Source organism: Lytechinus pictus, chromosome 19 (assembly GCF_037042905.1).
Source record: "Lytechinus pictus isolate F3 Inbred chromosome 19, Lp3.0, whole genome shotgun sequence".
Lineage (NCBI taxonomy): Eukaryota > Metazoa > Echinodermata > Echinoidea > Temnopleuroida > Toxopneustidae > Lytechinus > Lytechinus pictus.
In genome coordinates, this window is record NC_087263.1 from 6,668,203 (window position 1) to 6,688,701 (window position 20,499).

At 35.1% G+C, this 20,499-nt stretch overlaps 1 protein-coding gene across 1 annotated transcript; it reads right to left on the reverse strand.

Annotated features, from left to right (window-relative positions):
• Window positions 1–3,273: 3,273 nt before the first annotated feature.
• On the reverse strand, window positions 3,274–20,205 carry LOC129282650 (thymidine phosphorylase-like). Its single transcript, XM_064113891.1, has 7 exons — window positions 20,008–20,205; window positions 18,625–18,853; window positions 17,592–17,713; window positions 15,925–16,087; window positions 11,214–11,444; window positions 8,923–9,063; window positions 3,274–8,552 (listed from the first exon to the last, which is right to left on the reverse strand). The coding sequence occupies exons 1-7, from the start codon at window positions 20,197–20,199 to the stop codon at window positions 8,413–8,415; spliced, it is 1,218 nt and encodes a 405-aa protein (XP_063969961.1). The 5' UTR covers window positions 20,200–20,205; the 3' UTR covers window positions 3,274–8,412.
• Window positions 20,206–20,499: the final 294 nt, after the last annotated feature.

Here is a 20,499-nt window from a genome sequence, read left to right on the forward strand (position 1 = left end):
TTGAAAAGAAATTCTAATAAAATTAGGGATGAATACATGCCACCCAGAATCAAACTGAATTTCATCCAAATAATCCCGGCGAATGTGGCGTGAATGAAATTTGTTGAGGTCACATTTACATGTAGGAGTACAGTATTTTGGAGGGTATTCTGCTGGTTTGAACATTTCAAAATGACTTGAATCCCTCCATGAATGTTCTTGAAACGTAAGTGATACGTCTGATCTGGCGAACTACGCATTGTGGCTGCGTTAATGCGTAGTCTTTGCCAGATCAGACGCAACGCTTGCGTTCAGCATAACAGCAAAGACAATAACTGCAGCCTCCGCCTAGATTATAGGCTACCCGAATACATGTATTCAGATGGATTCACAGCCGATTCAGTTCCGCTGAAATCCTGGCCTTTTGTGAAAGACATTTCTGAAGGAACCCCTGAATTCATCATTCAACATTATTAGCAAGACGCAAATGAGTGAAACACTAAATAACAAGAACCACATTTTTTGAGGGAGCAGACACATTTTATTGTTTATAGAACACAGAAGATAAAGGTACACAGAAAAAAAATAGTACACTACACGCCCTATTGTATTACAATAGTACACTCCACAAAATAAATAAATAAAAAATTGATTTCTACTATGAATACTGATTAACCTGAAATATTCTAGATGGCTTGTAAAATTTGGGAAAATAAAGCAAAACTACAGATAACACTACACAGTTACGGTGATTGGAAAAAAAAAAATCAATATAGCATGCTGACTTCTTGCCTCGTAACGATACTTTCGAACTTTGTCTAATCATTTTATGGAAAATAATTTTATATGGCAGACAAATTTAATTTTGAACATGTGCAAACTCCAAAGTCTCAAATGAATCAATTCATGCCTGTTAATGATGCTGTCGATCTTTGTCTATTTTACAGAAAATAAGTTTATGGAAAATAATTTTATATGGCGGACAAATTTAATTTTGAACATGTCCAAACTCCAAAGTCTCAAATAATTAAATGACGCAAACTTGTAAAGAATGGCAAGTAAGAACATGTGGCATATTTTTTTTTTCTTGAAGCAGAGGGCACAAAGCAATGAAAACTTAATAATTTTTCAACAAACTATTTATACATTAAACTTGTTTATTCTTACTTAAATTTTTTTTTAAGTACATGTATTTCCTTACCAAGTTGAATCCTATCTCAGAATCATTAGTCTTCTATATCTGTCAGTACAATGAAATATGTAACCAGGGGGCAGTTTCATAAAGACTCTAAGAACGACTGGTGATCCTTTCTTACGCGCTAAACCATCGCCAATGAATATACCATTTACCTCAAGAAGGGATCACCAGTTCTCAAAGTCGCCCTTAACTTACGAACAGCTTTATGAAACACCCACCAGGCACGTCAATACCCATAAATATTCATAGTTACTCTGTGGTTTTCAGTAGGAGGATATTTAGAGTGGATTTGGTCAGAATGGTTAAATTTCAGTGTTTAGTACTTCTTGTTCTTAGAAGAGAATAATTTTCTATGCACTATAAAAAAAAATTGATGTACACATGTACCCCAAATACCAAAAGGAGTGTTTTGACAGTTTTGATTAAGTCAAAATTTGTTCATCTTCCTGAAAACCAAAGTATTCCCCCTAACTTTGAACTCCAATACACAGATGAATTGAAAACTGGATACACTCTTGCGTTAATTCTCCTGTAATCGTGAACAGGATGTGCATACTTAATAACTTTTCAGCTAATCTAATGACCCTTTGTCATCTTTGCACCATAAAGTGACTGTATTGTGCTTCTTTGAAAGGCTTGTCAACTTTAATCCTCCTTTTCTGGAAAGTTAAGTTCTATGGTAGTGAACATTCTTTTATGTGTAAGGAGAGTTGGATTAATCCAAGAGGAGTTATATGTCATTTTAAATAAAGCTGAGAAATTCAGTACGGATGTCTAACTGAAAATTCAATTTCTGGCGATTTTTTGTGGGTTTTGCCTTACATTGTCACATAAATATAAACAATTATACACATTGTTGATACTTTCATGTCAACCATAATATATTAGGTCTATGCAAAAAATGAATTTCAGTCTTCATAGATCATACCTCAACAAAACAGATAATATTTAAGATATTAATAAAAGTGATGTCTTTTAAAACTTTTTTTTTCATGATTAAAAATCTGCACTTTTTTAGTCAGAAATTAACTTACACATACATGAAGGAACAGAAAAAAAAATCAAACAGGAACATCTATTCAGAGAAAAAAAAATGGAAAATGGAAAAACTATGTTTCATATGTACAGCCAACAATATTAAGTCTAGGAAACAAATGAATACATATAACTTACATTTCTTTGTACAAAACAACTAAAAAAACAAAAAAACAAAAACAAGCATGATGAAAAATAAAGCAAAGATTTATAAGTTTAACATACATGTAGAGGTTGAACAAACATATGGCATATGCTCAAGTACAATACATATACATTACTAAACAATACCTGCACTTATTTCAACAACAATTAGAATGCATGATTTTATCTCTTTTTTTTCATAAAAACTTTATAAATATAAATATAGATTTAATCCCTGCTCAGGAGTTAATTTTTTTTTCTTAAACTCCTTAGAATATTTCAAATCATTACTGATAACTTTATAAAGAAATATATAATGCATAATATATAATTTTTTCTTTTAATCAAAGGACAAAAAAACTTATGTTTTTGATCATCAAAAACATTAAACTAAAACAATGTCTCACTAACCCGCAAGATATAGAATCTAGCAAATTGAACATACTGCACTACTTTTCAAAATATGTCTTAGTCTTAGACAATATTTTTGTATCATTTTCCAATTCTAGAGTCTTATATTGAACCTGATCAAAATGAAATAACTGAATACTTCAGAAATTATTGCTTTAATTTGCATCGTAATTCTGCAAGGCGCGTAATAATATTGTATGATTAAAAGGAAATCCTTACATGAATGGCAACCCTCAATCGGTTGTGTCAATTCATATCATTTTTATACTTCTTATAGAAGTACATCGTACATATACACAGTATTATACATGAGTGTGTAGTTCGCAATGCGCCCTACAATTCAATTTTTAAAAAAATCCAAAGATTCTACAAGTCCTGATAGTTACTTTGAAATCAGTAGGCCTTCTGTACAAGTAGTATCATGATTTCAAACATGACCCTGAGGTATGTATAAAAAGGCGAGAATTATTTTCAAAATATATATATATATATATTTTTTTTTTTTTGTCGGGGGGGGGTCCTGTAAATCTTGGAATATTACCATTTGTTTTTATCATTATTATTATTATTTTGGCACATATATATCTACATTAAGGGCAATTTCATAAAATGATCAACCTTTTTGTGCGTCCGACCCCCATTTTTCTCTTGTTTTACTTCACTTCATAAACTGACCCAGTCATGGTCCTTTGAGAACATTATAGACTATCAAAATAACAAGAAATCAGAAACCGAAAATTTCTTGAAGGTCCTACATATAGGGGGTCGGATGTAAATATTTTATGGAATTGCCCTTAGGTCAAGGCACAGCACATGAATTGTGTACATTTGATACACATATGCAGGCATACACTGTATAGTACAAATAATCCCATTCAATAGTATTCTATACTACTTGCCCAGCGTACGACAATAATCAATATTTCAGAGGAGTGATTATTACGTGAAATATGTTAGAAATAATATGGAAATTTATATAGCGCTTAATACAAATGTTTCTAAGCGCTGCATATTATTACCCCAGCTTTAGCATGGCTACCCTGATTGGAGGCTGGAACATTCAAAGAATTCATTCCAGCCGGGTACCCATTTACTACACCTGTGTGGAGAGCGGCAAATGTAGATAAGACGCAAGTGCTGCAGTGGGATTTGAACCCCAGATCTTGGGGTTCAATAAGTCCAGAAACTTATCCACAACACCTCTATAAACGCATAAGCTACATTGTATATGTAATATGAAAAATATATAATATGACAAATTTTGTGCATTCACATTGTTCAAAGGTATTATTTTAGGTACAATATTTCCATAATTTAATAAAACATTCAAGGTTTCGAGGAAACTGTTCAAAACAAAAAGAAAGGAATGTTTTATCTTGTCCAAAACATATCATAAACAATGTCGAGCATTATAAAAACACTCTATAACTACAAGAACACCATTAAATGATCTAGAGCCTCTGTAAACAGTTTAGGTATATTTGTAGGATAAAACTAAATGCTCGATCTTTTCACAAAACATATGGTACATGCAACAATGGAAACTAATAATAAAAACACTCAAAAACATGAGAATGCCAATATAAGGAATGGGCTAAATGTTTATAAACAGTTTATGTATATTTGGGGGATAAAACTAGATACTAGATCTTGTTTCAAATCATAACAATAGAAAAAAGAGCTTAATAAAAGCACTCCAACAATATGAGAATACCAATAATGGTCTACACATTTATATATACAGCATATGCATAAGTTTGTTCATAAATATATGAAGTATATTTATATGAAATAAACTTAAGTATGTTGTGAGCGAAGAATGAGATTCTAAAGGTATGCTATTTGTAGTTAGAACCTGAAACCAAAACGAAACATTAGTCAATATGACAACGCATGTAGTGGTACAGTCACATGACAGGCCCAATAGTTAACAATATAAATGTATATTCTTCACTACTGTAATGTGGGTGTTTAGACTATACAAATGTAAATAAATAACATGTTTGGTATTGAGCATTGCCTGTTGTACTGATATTGCTCCATAGGAAGATACAAAAAAGAAAATCACAACAACACTGACCTAGGTCTCTATTCCGATAAACCACAACTATGGAACACCGACCAGCAATACCAACATCTTATGTTGGTGTTATGTGCGTATACCCTTGTTCAAAGTGTCTTCATACTTCAGCGTGCACATGGTCGTACCCAGTGGGGAGCAGTTGCCCACCAGACATTTGGAAAACTTACATTTTTACGATTTCACTGCAGAAAATGCAAAAGTGCCACCGTGACAAGATCGGTCACTTTGTTCCCTCTTTTTGGACTTTCTTTGAAAACTTTTACATGTCTTGCCCCCTGCCACCCCAACACCATTTCTGTGTACGGCCATATGCTAGCATTAGTCTACAGGCACAGACCTTTGGTTTTTGCAATTCACATAGAGCAAAATGCAGTCTGAATTAGTGAGACCAGGTTCACTATGTACTGTGGCTGCTACTATAAAAGTAACAAAACAAATAGTGGAGACTAGTCTTCACTCTAGACATAGTACAATTGTTTAAAGTGTCAAATCTGAGTCTGAGCTTGCAGACTATGCTTGCATCATTGTCTTGGCCATTCAGTGTGCTCCGCTTTGTTTCAAATTAAAGGGGCTCTAGTTTCCTGAATGAAGAATTCAAACATTTATGGATTTCCAGAATTGAGGATGATATAAGCACCCTGTCTTACAAAGAGGTACGATTGATCCAATCAATCTCAACTGTATGGAAATCCATCCATATCATAATTTTTTTTTCTACAGGAAATTTGCACAATCTCCTTAGTAAACAAATAGAATCTCACAGAATCCTCAAGAGAACGATGAATGTATGAATATACATCATATCTAGAAAATATTTTGAACAAATTTGCATTTTAGATGCTGATCTTGCTGGCTTTCCATAGTTTTGATTGATAAGATCAATGGCAACTCTTTGTAAGACGGGCCCAAGATCAATCACAGCTATCTGTGAGGCAGGACCCTAATTTGAAGGCAAGCAAATACCTCACGGATGAACAATGACGCTGAACGAACCCCCCAAAGCCAGGTTATTGTGTGAAACCACGATCTGTGGAGTGCATTAATTGCCTCGGTGAATCTAAACCACTGCATCCCAATCAATATGCTTTATAATTATGCACTGTATTATGCACACTCCTATGATACATGTAGAGGAGTATTATACATGATAGTGTATAGTATAATGCGTATATAGTTATACATATAGCCACCTGTCACATACACCATAAACCTCTCACAGTGCATTGAGCACTCATGAGTGCATTAATATATTATCAGAAAATCCTGAAAAATACTGGTATTGCAATTGAGAACCATTATACTTCAATGTCTGATATTTAGAGCTGATATTGATTTTGATTGATTTTCTTGTATGGCATGGTTCTGTAAATATAATACCCTGTTTTCACCAACAAATGCTACGTACATGTAGAGCTGGAAGAGAAATTGGTTACTGGCCAATCAAAATGCAGCATTTCAGTAGATGATATCTCTAGCATGAAATGACATGGTATCTTGTATCATACATGTGTCTTGTATATTTTGAATAGATATTGAATATGATTCAATCTCCTTTTTTTCATTTTTGATAGAAAATTAATCAATCAATTGATGTGTTCCTATTTGTAGACCAACAGACCTTGTTGCATACAAGTTTTTGCCACATAAAACTCTGGTTATAATGTGAAAACTTGTGTTAGGTCAATTCTGCCATCGATTTTAACACAGGAAACAAACTCTTTCAAAAAATGAATGAATGCATTCTGTAACTATAGAAAAATAAGCTTTCTCTTCTGCATTCACAAAATCATTTGAAAAATAAGCCATATACAAGGATGTACATGTACGTCTCCCCTTTATGGGCACTTTTTTGGGCAAGAAATCCCTATGTTGGAGTCTCAAACCCAATTGGCACGCGTGAAGGGTCATTCTCAAGAAAAATATCACAAAAGTCATTGTCCAAACCATCTCTTGGCCGATTAATACTAATAATGAACAGTTATGTGTAATGCAGGTATATCACATTGTGATCATAACTTAAGGCCACCGCACACCTTACGACTGTTCGCGATCCGATTTGGGAACAAATCGCATTTTGCTCATTTTCTGAATGGAACGTATCATTTTATTTGAGGTTAAACAAAATTGAAAGAATATTAAAATAACCACTTTGAAAGATTGCAAGCCTTTATTTTGGAGTAAAGGCCAAATTAGTTTCAAATCGTAGCCAAGCGTACGACTGCTGACGTCATTACGACTAGATATTAAATTCGCTTTTATTCTAAGAAGGATGATAGCATAGTCACAGATTTGAACATAGGTATTCGTATGATATCAATGATTTAGAACATTACACAGTAAGATATTCCAAGTCTCAATGTTAGCATCAAATCCTACTACATTTTATTCTGAAATTGGGTCGCAGACCAATCATAAGGTCTGCGGTCGCCTTAAGCACTTCCAAAGGACTTGGATGTTATTACCCCAGCTTTAATTTGGCAGTCGTAATTATTTACAGCAAAAACACATTTCAAGTTATAAATCCCTGTCAGGTACCCATTCACCTACATGTAACCTGGGTCGAGTGCAGCACAATGTGGGTAAATTATTTGCTGAAGGAAACTACGCCACGGCTGCGGTTGAACCTATGACCCTCCGTTTCACAGTCCTGAGGCTTAACCACTGGGCCACAACGCTCAACTTTTGAGAGTTGCAGGTTACTGAAAGTGGATTCAGGTGTGCAACTTTTTTTACCCATATTCATTCTTGCAAGGGTGTGGGGCCATGGGTCAAAGGTTGATCTGAGCTGTAACTTAAAGTGATCATTTCACTTTGTTCTGATTTAGAAAATTCTCCTTTTGGTTCCTGAAAATGGGCTAAACATTAGGCTTGTAGTGTAAAAATACCATCCCAAAAGTTTCAGAGTATTATATTTACAGGATCAATTTTAAAACCTTGGAGATGTAAACCAAAGTTTGAAATAATTGGGAGTTGGTTTCAATGACTATGTGTATACAGGGAATATGTGCACCACAACACATTAATTCTAGATGAACACAGCATGACCTACATACAGTGTGTACAAGGTATACACTGAATGTACAGTGCAGCTAATAGTGTGTGTATAGGAGATACACACAACATAAGGCAGTCAAAATAGCCAACGGACTTTTTGAATTGGAGGAAACTGGTCATAAGCTGAACCCGTCTACTAGACGGTTCTCAAAATCAGGCTAATAAATTGCTACTTGTATCTAAATTAGAGTTTTTCGTCCTATATTGTGGTCTGTTTCAGGGTTTTTGAGGACAAATACAGACACTCATACGCACGTTTCAACTCAGTTTGAGAATTTTTTAAATCAGCAGCTCACAAAGTTAAACGATCCCTTTAAATGATTTGTCACATTTTCTGGAGAATGACCCTGTATACACTTTCCACGGCTAAAGCCGGGGTAGTATTATATCAGTATCTTCTCAGGCAAAAAGTGCTGAGCTATATAAATCCAGCTATTACTATGTAGTGTTTTTCTGAGAATGATTTCAAAGTTAGAGGTATAAATTATTGAAGAGAGCTTTCAGTAACTCAAGATGGCTTCACCATACCAATCACAATGTCTGGGACTGAGAGGGGCGAATCTGAATACTCTAATGTTGCCTGAAGTCGGTCGGCTAGTCCATCATTGAAATCACTAGACTGGTGGTAGATTGTGACCCAAGGTTCTCCTAAACCAGAAAAAGGAACAAACACGTATTTCAAAAAGTTCATGAATAAATTACTCGTATTTGACATTTATTTTTGAATACCCATTTAAATAAATACTAGTAGTTAATTGTCATATAAAGTTAAAGCCATGTCATGGCCCTGGGAAAGGAGGGGTGGGGTGCTGAAGCAAGAGCCTAGATTTTTCTGGGGGTGCTGCCTAAATGGGGTTGAATTTCATAATTTGCAACATAAATTTGTTATCATAATACAGATATTATAATTAGGCCTAAGGAGCTGTCGCAAAGCAAACTAAAACACAATATTAGCTGTGTACACTTCACAACATATTTAGTTTGTGGAACACTTGTACTGCACACAATTTGAACATACCTTTCTTGACATGCGAGCCCACATGTGCCAGTAGTTTGACCCCGACGGAGTGGTCAACATCTGCCGTAGCGACGGCCCTTCCAGCTCCCAGAACCAAACACACTTTAGCAACCTCCAGAGAATTCATGCTTGAAATATAACCTGTGCAGGTGAATGATAAGAGACAGCAGTTAAAGGAGAATGAAACCCTTGAAACCAGCTGAATCCATATCAAAGAGAAAAATCTAAGAAACATATTGTTGAAAGTTTGAAGAAGATTGAATGAATAATAAGAAAGTTATGAGCATTTGAATATTGAGATCACTAATGCCATGTAGATCTTCCCATTGGCAATGCGACCAAGATCTGTGATGTCACACACGTACAACTCCCTCATTACTTTAGTACTTATTTCACTTATATTCTCACTTTTATAGAGTATATCACAAGGTGAGGTGTTCTCTTTATATGAGAGGACAAGTGCAGAGGTTTCACAACATTATATCATTGATGAATCGTTTGTCATATGATTAGAATGAGCAAAAAGAGATGTTTTGGGGTATATTTTCAGTGTCCAAAAGGGGAGAGTTGTTCATCTGTGACATCATAGATCTTGGTCGCAATGCCAATGGGAGAATCTCCATAGCATTAGTGATCTCGACATTTAAATGCTCATAACTCTTCTATTGCTAGTCCTATTTTACTCAAACTTTTGTTGATCTTATTCTTTGATTTTTCTGCTTTCACAAAAGCTAACTTGCTCCAAGAGTTTCATTCTCCTTTTAGTAGTTTGAGAGGGAACAGCATGGCAGAAGGGGCAAAGAAATGATAATTGATGAGAAAGCGAATCAATCAAGCAAAAGTTCTGACTTTTTCGAAATGAAAATCTATTTTTTTAGATTTTTACATACATGTAGTATTAATAATAATGGCAAAAAGAAGCTGCTGAAAACTGCTTATCTAATAAAAGAGAGCCAATGGAGTAAATTAGAAAGTAAAAAAGTGGCCTAAGCTTTCGATCCTAGCAGAATCTTCCTCGGAGTCAAAATGACAAACATATAAAGTGGAACAACCATAATATAGACCACAAACAAGCTACAGCAACACTAGAAACAAGGAGACAAAAGGGGCATTAGTGAGTAGAGAAGACCAATCAGGTTGGTGAAGGGGGTGAAAGAAAAGGAGTAGGCAGACACAAAGGGAAGTTAGTGTAAGTAAGGCCAGTAAAAGACCTCAAGCCAAGAGGGATTAAGATAATGAGGCAGGCAACATCAAACAGGATCTGGAACAAAACAGTGATAATGGGATGAATAACAAGATAATCAGTGAGAGGTGGGTCAAACAGGTTTACAAAGAAAGGCATAATAAACTGGTGCATAAGAGTGGGGGGAAAAAAAAGGAAAAGAATGGGGAACAACTGATAATGTGCAAAAGACATATAAGTATATATGATAAAGCATTAAACAAACTAAGAGAAGAAGGTAAGTGTAAATATGTATCTATAAGTGATATGTATATAAATATATCCAAAAAAGAAATGTATATGAAAAAATAATAATAATAATAATAGCCAATTTTTATAAAGCGCTTTTCCCAGAATGGCTCAAAGCCCGTTACAGCATATTATTACCCCGGTCATTGGATTCATTTCAATCCCGCATGAAAAGTGCACAATTTCCACTCCCTGGGGAGCATTCCTTGCATTCATCGCAGCCTCATTATGGCGCTGGCAAAATCAAACTCAAAATCAAAGTATTCAGAATATATTACAGTTCTCCCTTTTGACTTCCCTTTTCTTCGATTATTCTCGTTCCTTAAAAAAAAAAAATATGTCATGAAATTTTGGGGGGCTTAGTGCAACCACACCGCCCTGCCCAAGTATAAACATCAATGAGAGTTAGTCTGCAAGCATGCGCAGACCCTGACTGAAAGTTTTATCAACAAGTGGGTCTTCACACATATTGTTGTTGTGTGTCTCTGTAAACAATGGTGCTAGCGTTAGAACACCATAATTTTGCAGTGTAAATACCTTTTGTTTCTAATATAAGTTTCATATTATTATCAGTCTTATTCTCTTAGCTAACAGTTGGGTCTCACATTCAGCCTTTTTCAAAATTCAATCTTCAACATCACAAATACTAACGCCATATGTTTTACAGTTTTTATTTCCAAAAAGTTTTAATGTTCGCATTTTTTTTCGCGCCAAGAGTTTGGTCTCACTTTTTTTCTCTTCAAAACTTCATTCTAAAAGCGCAAATTTCAACATCATAAATATTACAATGTAATTCCTTTCCAAATAAGTTTCATATTACCTGTTCTCTCGGCCAGGAGTTGGGTCTCGTTTTCAGCCTTTTTCAGAACTTGCCAGACCTCATCAATATCATCCATGGGGAGTCCACAGAGCCGGTCAGCCAGGTGTTCATCCGCCCCTTGCGCTACGATCATATCCCTGAACTTGGCCAAAGCTCTTCCGTCGTCCAGGGTGTTTGCTATCTGTTGTTTGCCGGTGTTGGTGCCTTGAAGGGAGTCTATTAGACAACCACCTGCATAACATAACAAACAAAAAAACATGTTTCTCTTTTTTTTTCTGATTTTTTCATTTCATTTTAAGATTTTCTGTGTCTTTTACCCTTTCTTCTCTTTTGCCGAAGTCTGCACTTCACTCTAGAAATAGTATAATGGTTTAACCCCATCTAGGCGGGGGGGGGGGGGGGGGGGGGGGGAGGCCCCCTCAACGATTCACGTAATATTTTTTTACCATGCCTCTCACTGACTTTTTACTTTAATATCTTGTGCATCTTTTGAGACCACTTTTGCGACGCCCAGGTACGTGGTTCCGAAATTATGCAACATTTTGTAAGTGCATGGCAGACCAAAAATTGCTCAAAAAATTTGATTTTGTGTTGAAAGTCAATTATGCAAATTGTGTCTTCAACCAATAATCATAAATTATGTATGATTATTTTTAGTTTTGCAGGTCTAAATGGATTTAATTTATGCTTTTATGATCTCAAGAGTCCCAAACAAAGTTCACCGAAAAGACAATGAAAAACCAAAGGTAAAAAACAAATAAATACATAAGAAATTGCAAAAAATAATATAATACCTAAGATATTGATCTGATATCGCAATTTTTTTCACGTACATTTGCTAAGAACACCACAAAGATTATTTTTTGCCAAAAATTAGAGCATTTGGAACTTTAAAGAAATTAACGAAAAAAAAGATTATTTTGCATACTTATTACGCATTAATTAGAATAATCACTTAATAGAAATAAGCATGAAATAAATTATTCTGCAATTCTGTAGATTATGTCACAGAAAACCAGCGTGCCAATTTTCGGCTCGATCGCCCAATTGACGGCCAAGATCTCAGGGGGGGGGGGGGGGCTTCGAGCCCCTCGGCCATATGATCTCCCAAAAATTTGATAGGGTTAAGAGTCAAATATGAGTCTGTGCTTGCAGATTGGTGTATATTCTAAACTCCATTTTAAACATCCCTGATCCCTCCATTACCCAACCCCACCCCCTCCTCCCGAAACCCTGGGAAAGCACACCTGTTTTCCTCTCCCATTCATTTAGCAAATGGATATCGAAAGCTTCAATTGCCTTTCATACAGGTGTATTCAATTCATATATTGCCCTTTCACACATAATTTTTTTTTGTAATTTGAATGATGATTCCAGTGAAAAATAAGGCTAATGACAAACTTCTAGCACGTGTGAAACCAAACCAGAACATGATTAGAATCACAAATTCAAATGCTACTCCGGAGGTGAAGTTTCACTCAAATCACAGTTTTCGAGCAATCATCATTACAATGATGATTCAAGATTCATGTGTGAAAAGGTGACCTTGCTCGATGCACTAGGCCTTTTATTTATCCTATTAGTTCATGCATGCCATTCTTCCCATCTCCACCGAGTCCATTCTCCTTCTGTTTTGTCTACAGTTAACAAAAATAAATCTATAGTAGCATTCTGCTGCAAGCGAGAATCACTCGGGTGTGAATATTACAGTGTGATTTATTTGCCAACTGTGCATGCAATAAAAGGATGCCATACTGTTTATAAGTCATAACGCCTCCTCTGAAGGTCAACGCACAAAAATCATCTGCAAAGGTACATGTATTTGATGATAGTGATGATCGGTTCTCTCAAAAGAACCAACCTTGCTATCAAGGATATCTATAGGCCAATACAGGAAGTTGTTTCCTTAGTGTTGGAGATTCTTATCTAAACAATATACAGTTAATGGATTGTTTCCGAAAACATGACATTTTCATTATTTTGGTTTTCAGTTTGAAAAGGGTAAAAGATTATTATTATTATTATTACTTATTATTTGTACTGCGCTTTTCCCATTAGGCCCAAAGCGCTTACAATGAATTAATTAAATGTAATATTTTAAAAACTACAAAGTACGAAAGAGATGAGTTTTTAATGACTTTTTGAAAATTGCTAATGTTGGAGACTGTCTAATTATTAGTGGCAGGTCGTTCCAGGATTTTGAAGCCGACACTGTAAAAGTTCTGTCACCAGCTAATGTACGAGTTAATGAATATGTGAGGCGAAGGTGATCACTGGCCGACCTAAGATGACCTAATAAAGATAAAGATGATTTGAAGACAAAACACTTACATATATCATATACAAGGGATAGATTTCCTTAAAATTTACTCTCAAATAAACAAAAAAGATAATAGTTCAGATTTCAAAGAATGCAAACAGAGGTGGTGCTACAACATCATCACTTCATTCATTAGCATAAATTTTTTTTTTTATACAAATGATTCTATTTTCCCATGGCAAAAAAAATGTAATTTTTATGAAATGCTTGTGAAGTGATTTTGATGTTTACACTTTTTTTCCACCTAACTTCATATCAAGGTGGCCTGCAACAAAGGGAACCTCATACTGAAATATATTTTTTTGTATACAAGACATAAGATAAGATTCATCGCATTGGTGTTTTCATAAGAATATTTTGGATTTTCACCATCAGTGCCATGCCATCATACATGGTGCAGTCCGAAGAGTGAACAGTTGTAAGACGAAAGTAAATTTGTGACCAGGTATAGCAAAAAAGTTGCACTGAGAAATTTTCAGTACCGGTAAAACATTAAAAGTTGATTTGGTGACAATGCATCAATTTTTTTTTTTTTCATATATACCTTAAAAGGGTATGTTTTTCTATTTACTTCAAAGAAATTGATGTACCAAACAAACCGAAATGGCCATTTTGACAATTTTAAGTACAGGTAGACCTATTTAGTAATTTGTTCTTCTTCCTGAAACCAATATATTCCCTCATTTTGAACTCAAATAAATTAAAAACTGGATTGGATCTGCCATGGATACTTCTTTGTAATCAAGAACAGGATGTGCCTAATCAGTGTGACAAATTTGGAGCTAATTTGATGACCCCCATCCAGGATAAATTGAATGGGTTCTCATCCCCTTTTTGTCACTTTGCACGATTGTGTGAGGGTATCTGTGCTTCAAAGGACTTGTCAACTTTACTCCCTCTTCTACAGTGTGTATCAAAAAAAGTTTCCACTTAGAAAAAATCCTGTAAAATTATACATTTGTAATATCCTGAATATTTTTCCACATTCTAACATTAGTACAGATCCATTTAAGCAAATGACGATATAAATGTCGTTAAATATTTCCGCTTGAGTGAGCACCACTTTTGAAAATTTAGTGAAAAATGATTTGCGCAGAACTTTGAAATAGTTATGCGAATAAAAGTAACCTTAATCATGAAGAACACGTGGAATTTAGCTAGTAAAATTGATTTGAAGATAACTTTTACTTTTAAACTTGTTTCCTTGCCCAAAACACCTCGAAGAGTGCATTGCGCCCCAACACACAGAGGCCATCGTGATGATATTTGCTTTACACTGAGCTGTGATTTACATGAAATGGCTAAGGCTTGATTTTTATTTTGTAAATCATTGTCAAGCTTGGGAAAAGTGTGGAGAAACACGTATTAAATAAAAAATGACATTTAAACCCACTTTAAATGATAAAAACTTAATGATAAAATGCTGGAGATGTCTGATATAAACATTTGTTCAGATTCAGTTATGTCCTCAGATCCAGCTGGCACAAAAAGGGTAAAGGTTGTGCAAGCTTACTAAGTGTTGAAATTTCAATTTGGGTGGCAAAGTTGTTACAAAATGTTTTATTTCAATTGACTAAAAGTGCAAGGGAAATGTATGAGAAATGTTTTGCAGGGTAAGTTTGATTTCGCCCTTTCCCATTGACACAGCGTGAAAACGAGCATTTCTGCGCAAACAGATTTCTGCGAGCAAAAATGGACAGTGCTCACTCAAGTGTAACATTCTGTAAAAACTTTTACTTTCATTGGATAGATGAGACCCACACCCAAGATTACATTTCATTTATTCATGTAAATACAGGAATATCAAACCTACTTTTGCTCATTTTATGCTTGGTTTGGAAAAATCAAAACAACCGAGAGAATTACTGCTTTTAAACATAATTTGATGAACGTGCATTGAAGAAAATGGAATATTTTGTATACAGAATGAACCATTTATTTGAATTTGTTGGAAATGTATGCTGTTTTTTTTCAATTATGATGTATCTGTGCATGTGATACATATGTATGGAATGAGTTGAGAAATTTAAAAAAATCTTGAAAAAGAAAAATAAAAAGATTATACATGTATGTGAAAAAATTACCCACATGTTGTATATTTTTTAATTCCCAGGGCTTTTTCAAAGTGTAAACTTTTTTATGATACGCACTGTATAGTAGTCAATATTCCTCTCTTTGTAATGAGTATTAAGAAAATCTGATAGCAGTGAGTTATGTATCATTTTAAAGCTGAGAATCTCCTCTTTCAGGAGTGATATTTTAACTGAATATTAATTCATGGAAAAGTTTTGTGACTTTGCTCTAACTCGTCACATTTACAAAATAACTTTCTTGATCGTAAAAACCCCCACAATACTAGAACTTAGGATCAATGAAAGTGACCAAGCTCACCCAGTTCCTCCACGAGAGTACGAAGATCCTTTGGACCCTTTCCACGAAGACATTGGATGGACTCGGCGACTTCAAGGGTGTTTCCTATACAGTGCCCAATCGGGTTGTCCATTCTCGTCATGAGGGCTGTAGCCTTGGTACCAAGCATACTACTTGCCCGAACCTGTGAAAACCACAAGGTTTATACCAAGAATACCAAAGTTTTAGTCATTCAAAATGCGTCTGATAATCTTAAAGATTTGTAACAAAGAATAATGATCAATGGTCATAACCTTATTGGTTTCCTTTTAGTTTCATATTACTCTTCAATTTTTTGTTTGTTGTTTGCTTAATTCCTTCAAACTTCTTTCTACTCCTTCCTTCTGCATCTCAACCCATCTATCCATTTTACTCCTATTTTATCCCCTTATTGCTCTCACCATTTCTTCCAGATTCACTCAGTTCTCTCCCTCTGTCTGCATTACTTATACCCTCCCTTTGTTATTAAGAAAAATACTTCATTCATACTTCACTTTCAAACTACCGTAATCTTTCATCGTGTGTGTTCTCTTTCTCTATTCAACTTGTTTCCCCTATCTCTTTTCTATCCCTTTATCTTCCTTCTCGATCCATCTATCTTTTACTCCTTCCTTTCTTGTCCTTCCTGCTTTCATCATTCCCCTTCATTTCATAAATTAACTCCCATCTTCATTCCTTCCTCATTCTCTCTCTCACTCCCTTAGAGGCCACCGCACATCATATAATTTGTCCATGATCTGATTTTGGAACAAAATACATTTTTCTCAACTTCTGATAAGAATAGTAATATATCTATTTTGTATTATTGTAAGCCTTTATTTTGGAGTAAAGGCCAAATGAGTTTCAAATCGTAGCCATTCATATGATTGCTATATGAATATGATGTCACTACGACTAGATATTTCGCTTTTTTTCAGATTCAGATTTATTTCAAGCAGAACATAAAGATTGGGTCGATCACCAATCGTAAGGTGTGCTGTGGCCTTTAGCCCTTGTTCCCTGTTCTACCTTGCACCTCCCTTTCTTATTGCATCCTATTAAAGTGACGGTTACACTTCGTAATTCCGAAGGTTCGTAATTCCGAAGGTTCTTTATTCCGAAGGTTCGTAATTCCGAAACACGCAAATTGCCTATACCTCGATGTTCGTTTATCCGAAAACGTAAAAGGGTTCGTTAATCTGAGCATTTGTGGCGTTATTCCGAAGGTTTGTTATTCCGAAGGTTCGATAATCCAAAAATGAAATAAGGTTCGATGTTCCGAAGGTTCGTTAATCCGAAAACGAAATAAGGTTCGTTGTTCCGAAGGTTGGTTAATCCGAAAACGAAATAAGGTTCGTTGTTCCCAAGGTTCGTTAGTCCAAAAACGAAATAAGGTTAGTTAATCAATTAGTTTTCGGACTAACGAACCTTCGGAATTACGAACCTCATTTCTTTTTCGGATTAAAGAACCTTCGGAATTACGAACCTCACTTCGTTTTCGGACTAACGAACCTTCGGAATTACGAACCTCATTTCGTTTTCGGACTAACGAACCTTCGGAAGTACGAACCTTCGGAAATACGAACCTTCGGAATAACGAACCTTCGGAATATCCGAACCTTCGGAATAACGAAGCTTCGGAATTACGAATGTATGCGAAAGTGACTTACCAAGGATGTCGCCATTTCTCTTCCTAGCTTTTCATCTTGTGAATAGAATGCAGAGTTGCCCACTTTGACATCTAGGACCAGCGCGTTCACTCTCTCTGCAGCCTTCTTCGATATGATAGAAGCTGGAGGTAAAAAAACATAAATTACTATCATTACGAATTTCCTGAATCCCAACAATGACAGATTTAATTATTATGTTAATTCATATTCAATCATTTTCAAGAAGAAATTCTCTTGTTTATTTTGTATATGAAAACATGGTTTATAATTCATTTTTTTATGGTTCGACTCCCTTTCTTAGAATTTGAATACCGCAAGGTGCTATGTTGGAATAGCTTTCATAATATCTTCATTGGAAAGTGTTTGTACTCATCTTAATTAAAATGAAGAAAGGTCATTAAAAAAGATGACCAAAAACTGATTGCAAATCAATTTGCATTATTAATCAATTGTAATTACACAAATTGGCACCTCATACATGCTATATATTATTATCATTATTATTATTATTAAAGGTGAAGTTCACCCTGACAAAAAGTTTATTGTAATAAGCAGAAAAAATAATAAAATACATTGGGGAAGGTTTAAGAAAAATCCATCAAAGTATAAAAAAAGTATAGGATTTTAATCATTTGATTTGTGACATCCTATGCAAGCAGCTTTCTTCCATACCGTATGGTAAAAAATCAATGTAATTTTTTCAGAAAATTGAAATTGGCTTTTATTGTACAATCTTCAGTATATCAATACACAAATCATTACACTTGCACTCCTGAAAAGAAAATAAAAAATAAGTCATCATGAATCATTAAAAAATGAAATTTATGCATTTAATATTACATAACATATGGGGCAGCTCAGTGTTCATTAACGATGTCACAAATAAAAAAACTTAAAATTCTAATAACTTTCTTGGTATCTAATATATTTTCCTCTAACCTTCACCAATATTTTTTATTATTTTTTCTGCTATGTTTACAACAAACTTTTCATCAGGGTGAGCTTCCTCTTTAATACCCTCATGCAAACACACCTGTGACAAGAGGTAAACTTGGAACAGTGCCAGTGACATCACGGATGGCATACAGAATCTTGTCTGCGGGAACAAGATTGGCCGTCTGGCCGCAGATGCAGCAACCGACATCCTCCATGATCTTTTGCATCCTATCCGAGGGGAGGAGAACCGTGTATCCAGGAATGGACTCCAGCTTGTCTAAGGTACCCCCGGTATGTCCAAGGCCACGCCCCGAGATCATAGGCACCTGTATCATGATATTGGTAGAAAAGGGAAGAGTGATTCCTCAAATGATCAATATTGATTAAAAAAGGAGTGGATTTAACTTCTTTGATTACTGTAAAATCTCTTTGATATGAAGCCTCATTACATTACATGTATTTGTTTAACCCATTTAATATTAAATCCAAGATCAATCAATAACATGCAGAGTTGGAAATGTAAACACGAAACCATAAAACTAATCATATCATAAATTTCATTGACTGAATTAGCATAGGAAGTGGGGAATCACAAACTGGCAGGTTGCCAAAACCACTGGGTTATCATTACCTGCATTTATACGAACCTGATCACAAAAAAATACCTGTATTTCTGATGGGAAATTCTGCCCATATCAGAAAATCTGTTTCTGTAACTGTTATGGCAACTCCCGTAGGACCTCAGCACGACAGCTTTGTGCTGGTATAACACCAAGCTGGTACCAATAACACAGGAAACCTTTTACGTTAAAGTTAATCAGGCAAGTGAAGACAATGGCAGAGAGGAGATTCAAACTCAAAACCTTATGTCTCATGCTCTAACAACTAGACCACACATCCTTGGTGATTTGTCAATATCTTATCATTCCATTATTAAAATTGTCGTAATTATTAAAATTGTCGTAATTGTGTGCATTGTACAATATGACTGTATTTACGGCCAATAATAATGCTAATTATCAATACTTTACATCCCCCCTTTCCCGGGCCTGGCTGGTCTCTGTCCTCATGTCCCCTATTTTGTCCCTTTTGTACATAAATGTGTCCCTCTTCTCTCCCCGCCTCTCTCTTTAGTTATCATATTATTTTATATTGCCATTTCTTTGTTGTTTATCCAATGTTCTTTGTATTCGTAATGAGGAACCTTAATTTACAAGCATTGCTTCACTTAGGTCTCCTCGTCTTCCTTTAAAATTATTTCATTTCTGTCTTAAGCTGTATAATGTATTCAAAAACAATGTTTTCTGCATACTCTGTTTTATATATACCTGTATGTTTTATCAGGTACTCTGCTCATTGTTTCATACACACTTATATGTTTGTCATGTATTCAAACTCAAAGTTGGAAGACAAATAAAATGAACTTATGAACTTATGAACTAATTAGAAGTCAGACAAAAACTTCTGAGAGCAAATGTACCTTCATTCCGCAGGCGGCCAGAGCGGGAGCCAGAATGAGGCTGACTTTATCCCCTACTCCACCGGTAGAGTGCTTGTCCACCAGTTTCCCCTCCCATTCCTTGGGCCAACTCAGGGTATCCCCGCTCAGCATCATGGCCCGGGTGAGGATGCCCGTCTCCTCCGCATCCAACCCCTTGATGAACGTTAGCATCAAGAAAGACCCTGGGGGAGAAAAATAAGAATTAAAATTACAATAATGCTTTAATGATAATCTTTACCATTTTTAAGTTTTGATAAATCCTGAAAAAGTGCCACTCAGTGTTCGCTATTCAAATTACTTACAAGATTGAATTAATGTGAATAAACGTAGATGTACATAGTGTGCTATTGAATAAGCACCTATTAAAATTCAATATATTATTACTATTATCAATATTATCATTCAATACCCTCATACAGTTATTGTGTGAAGTGAAGGATACAAAACCAAATTATGTTGGATTAGATTCAC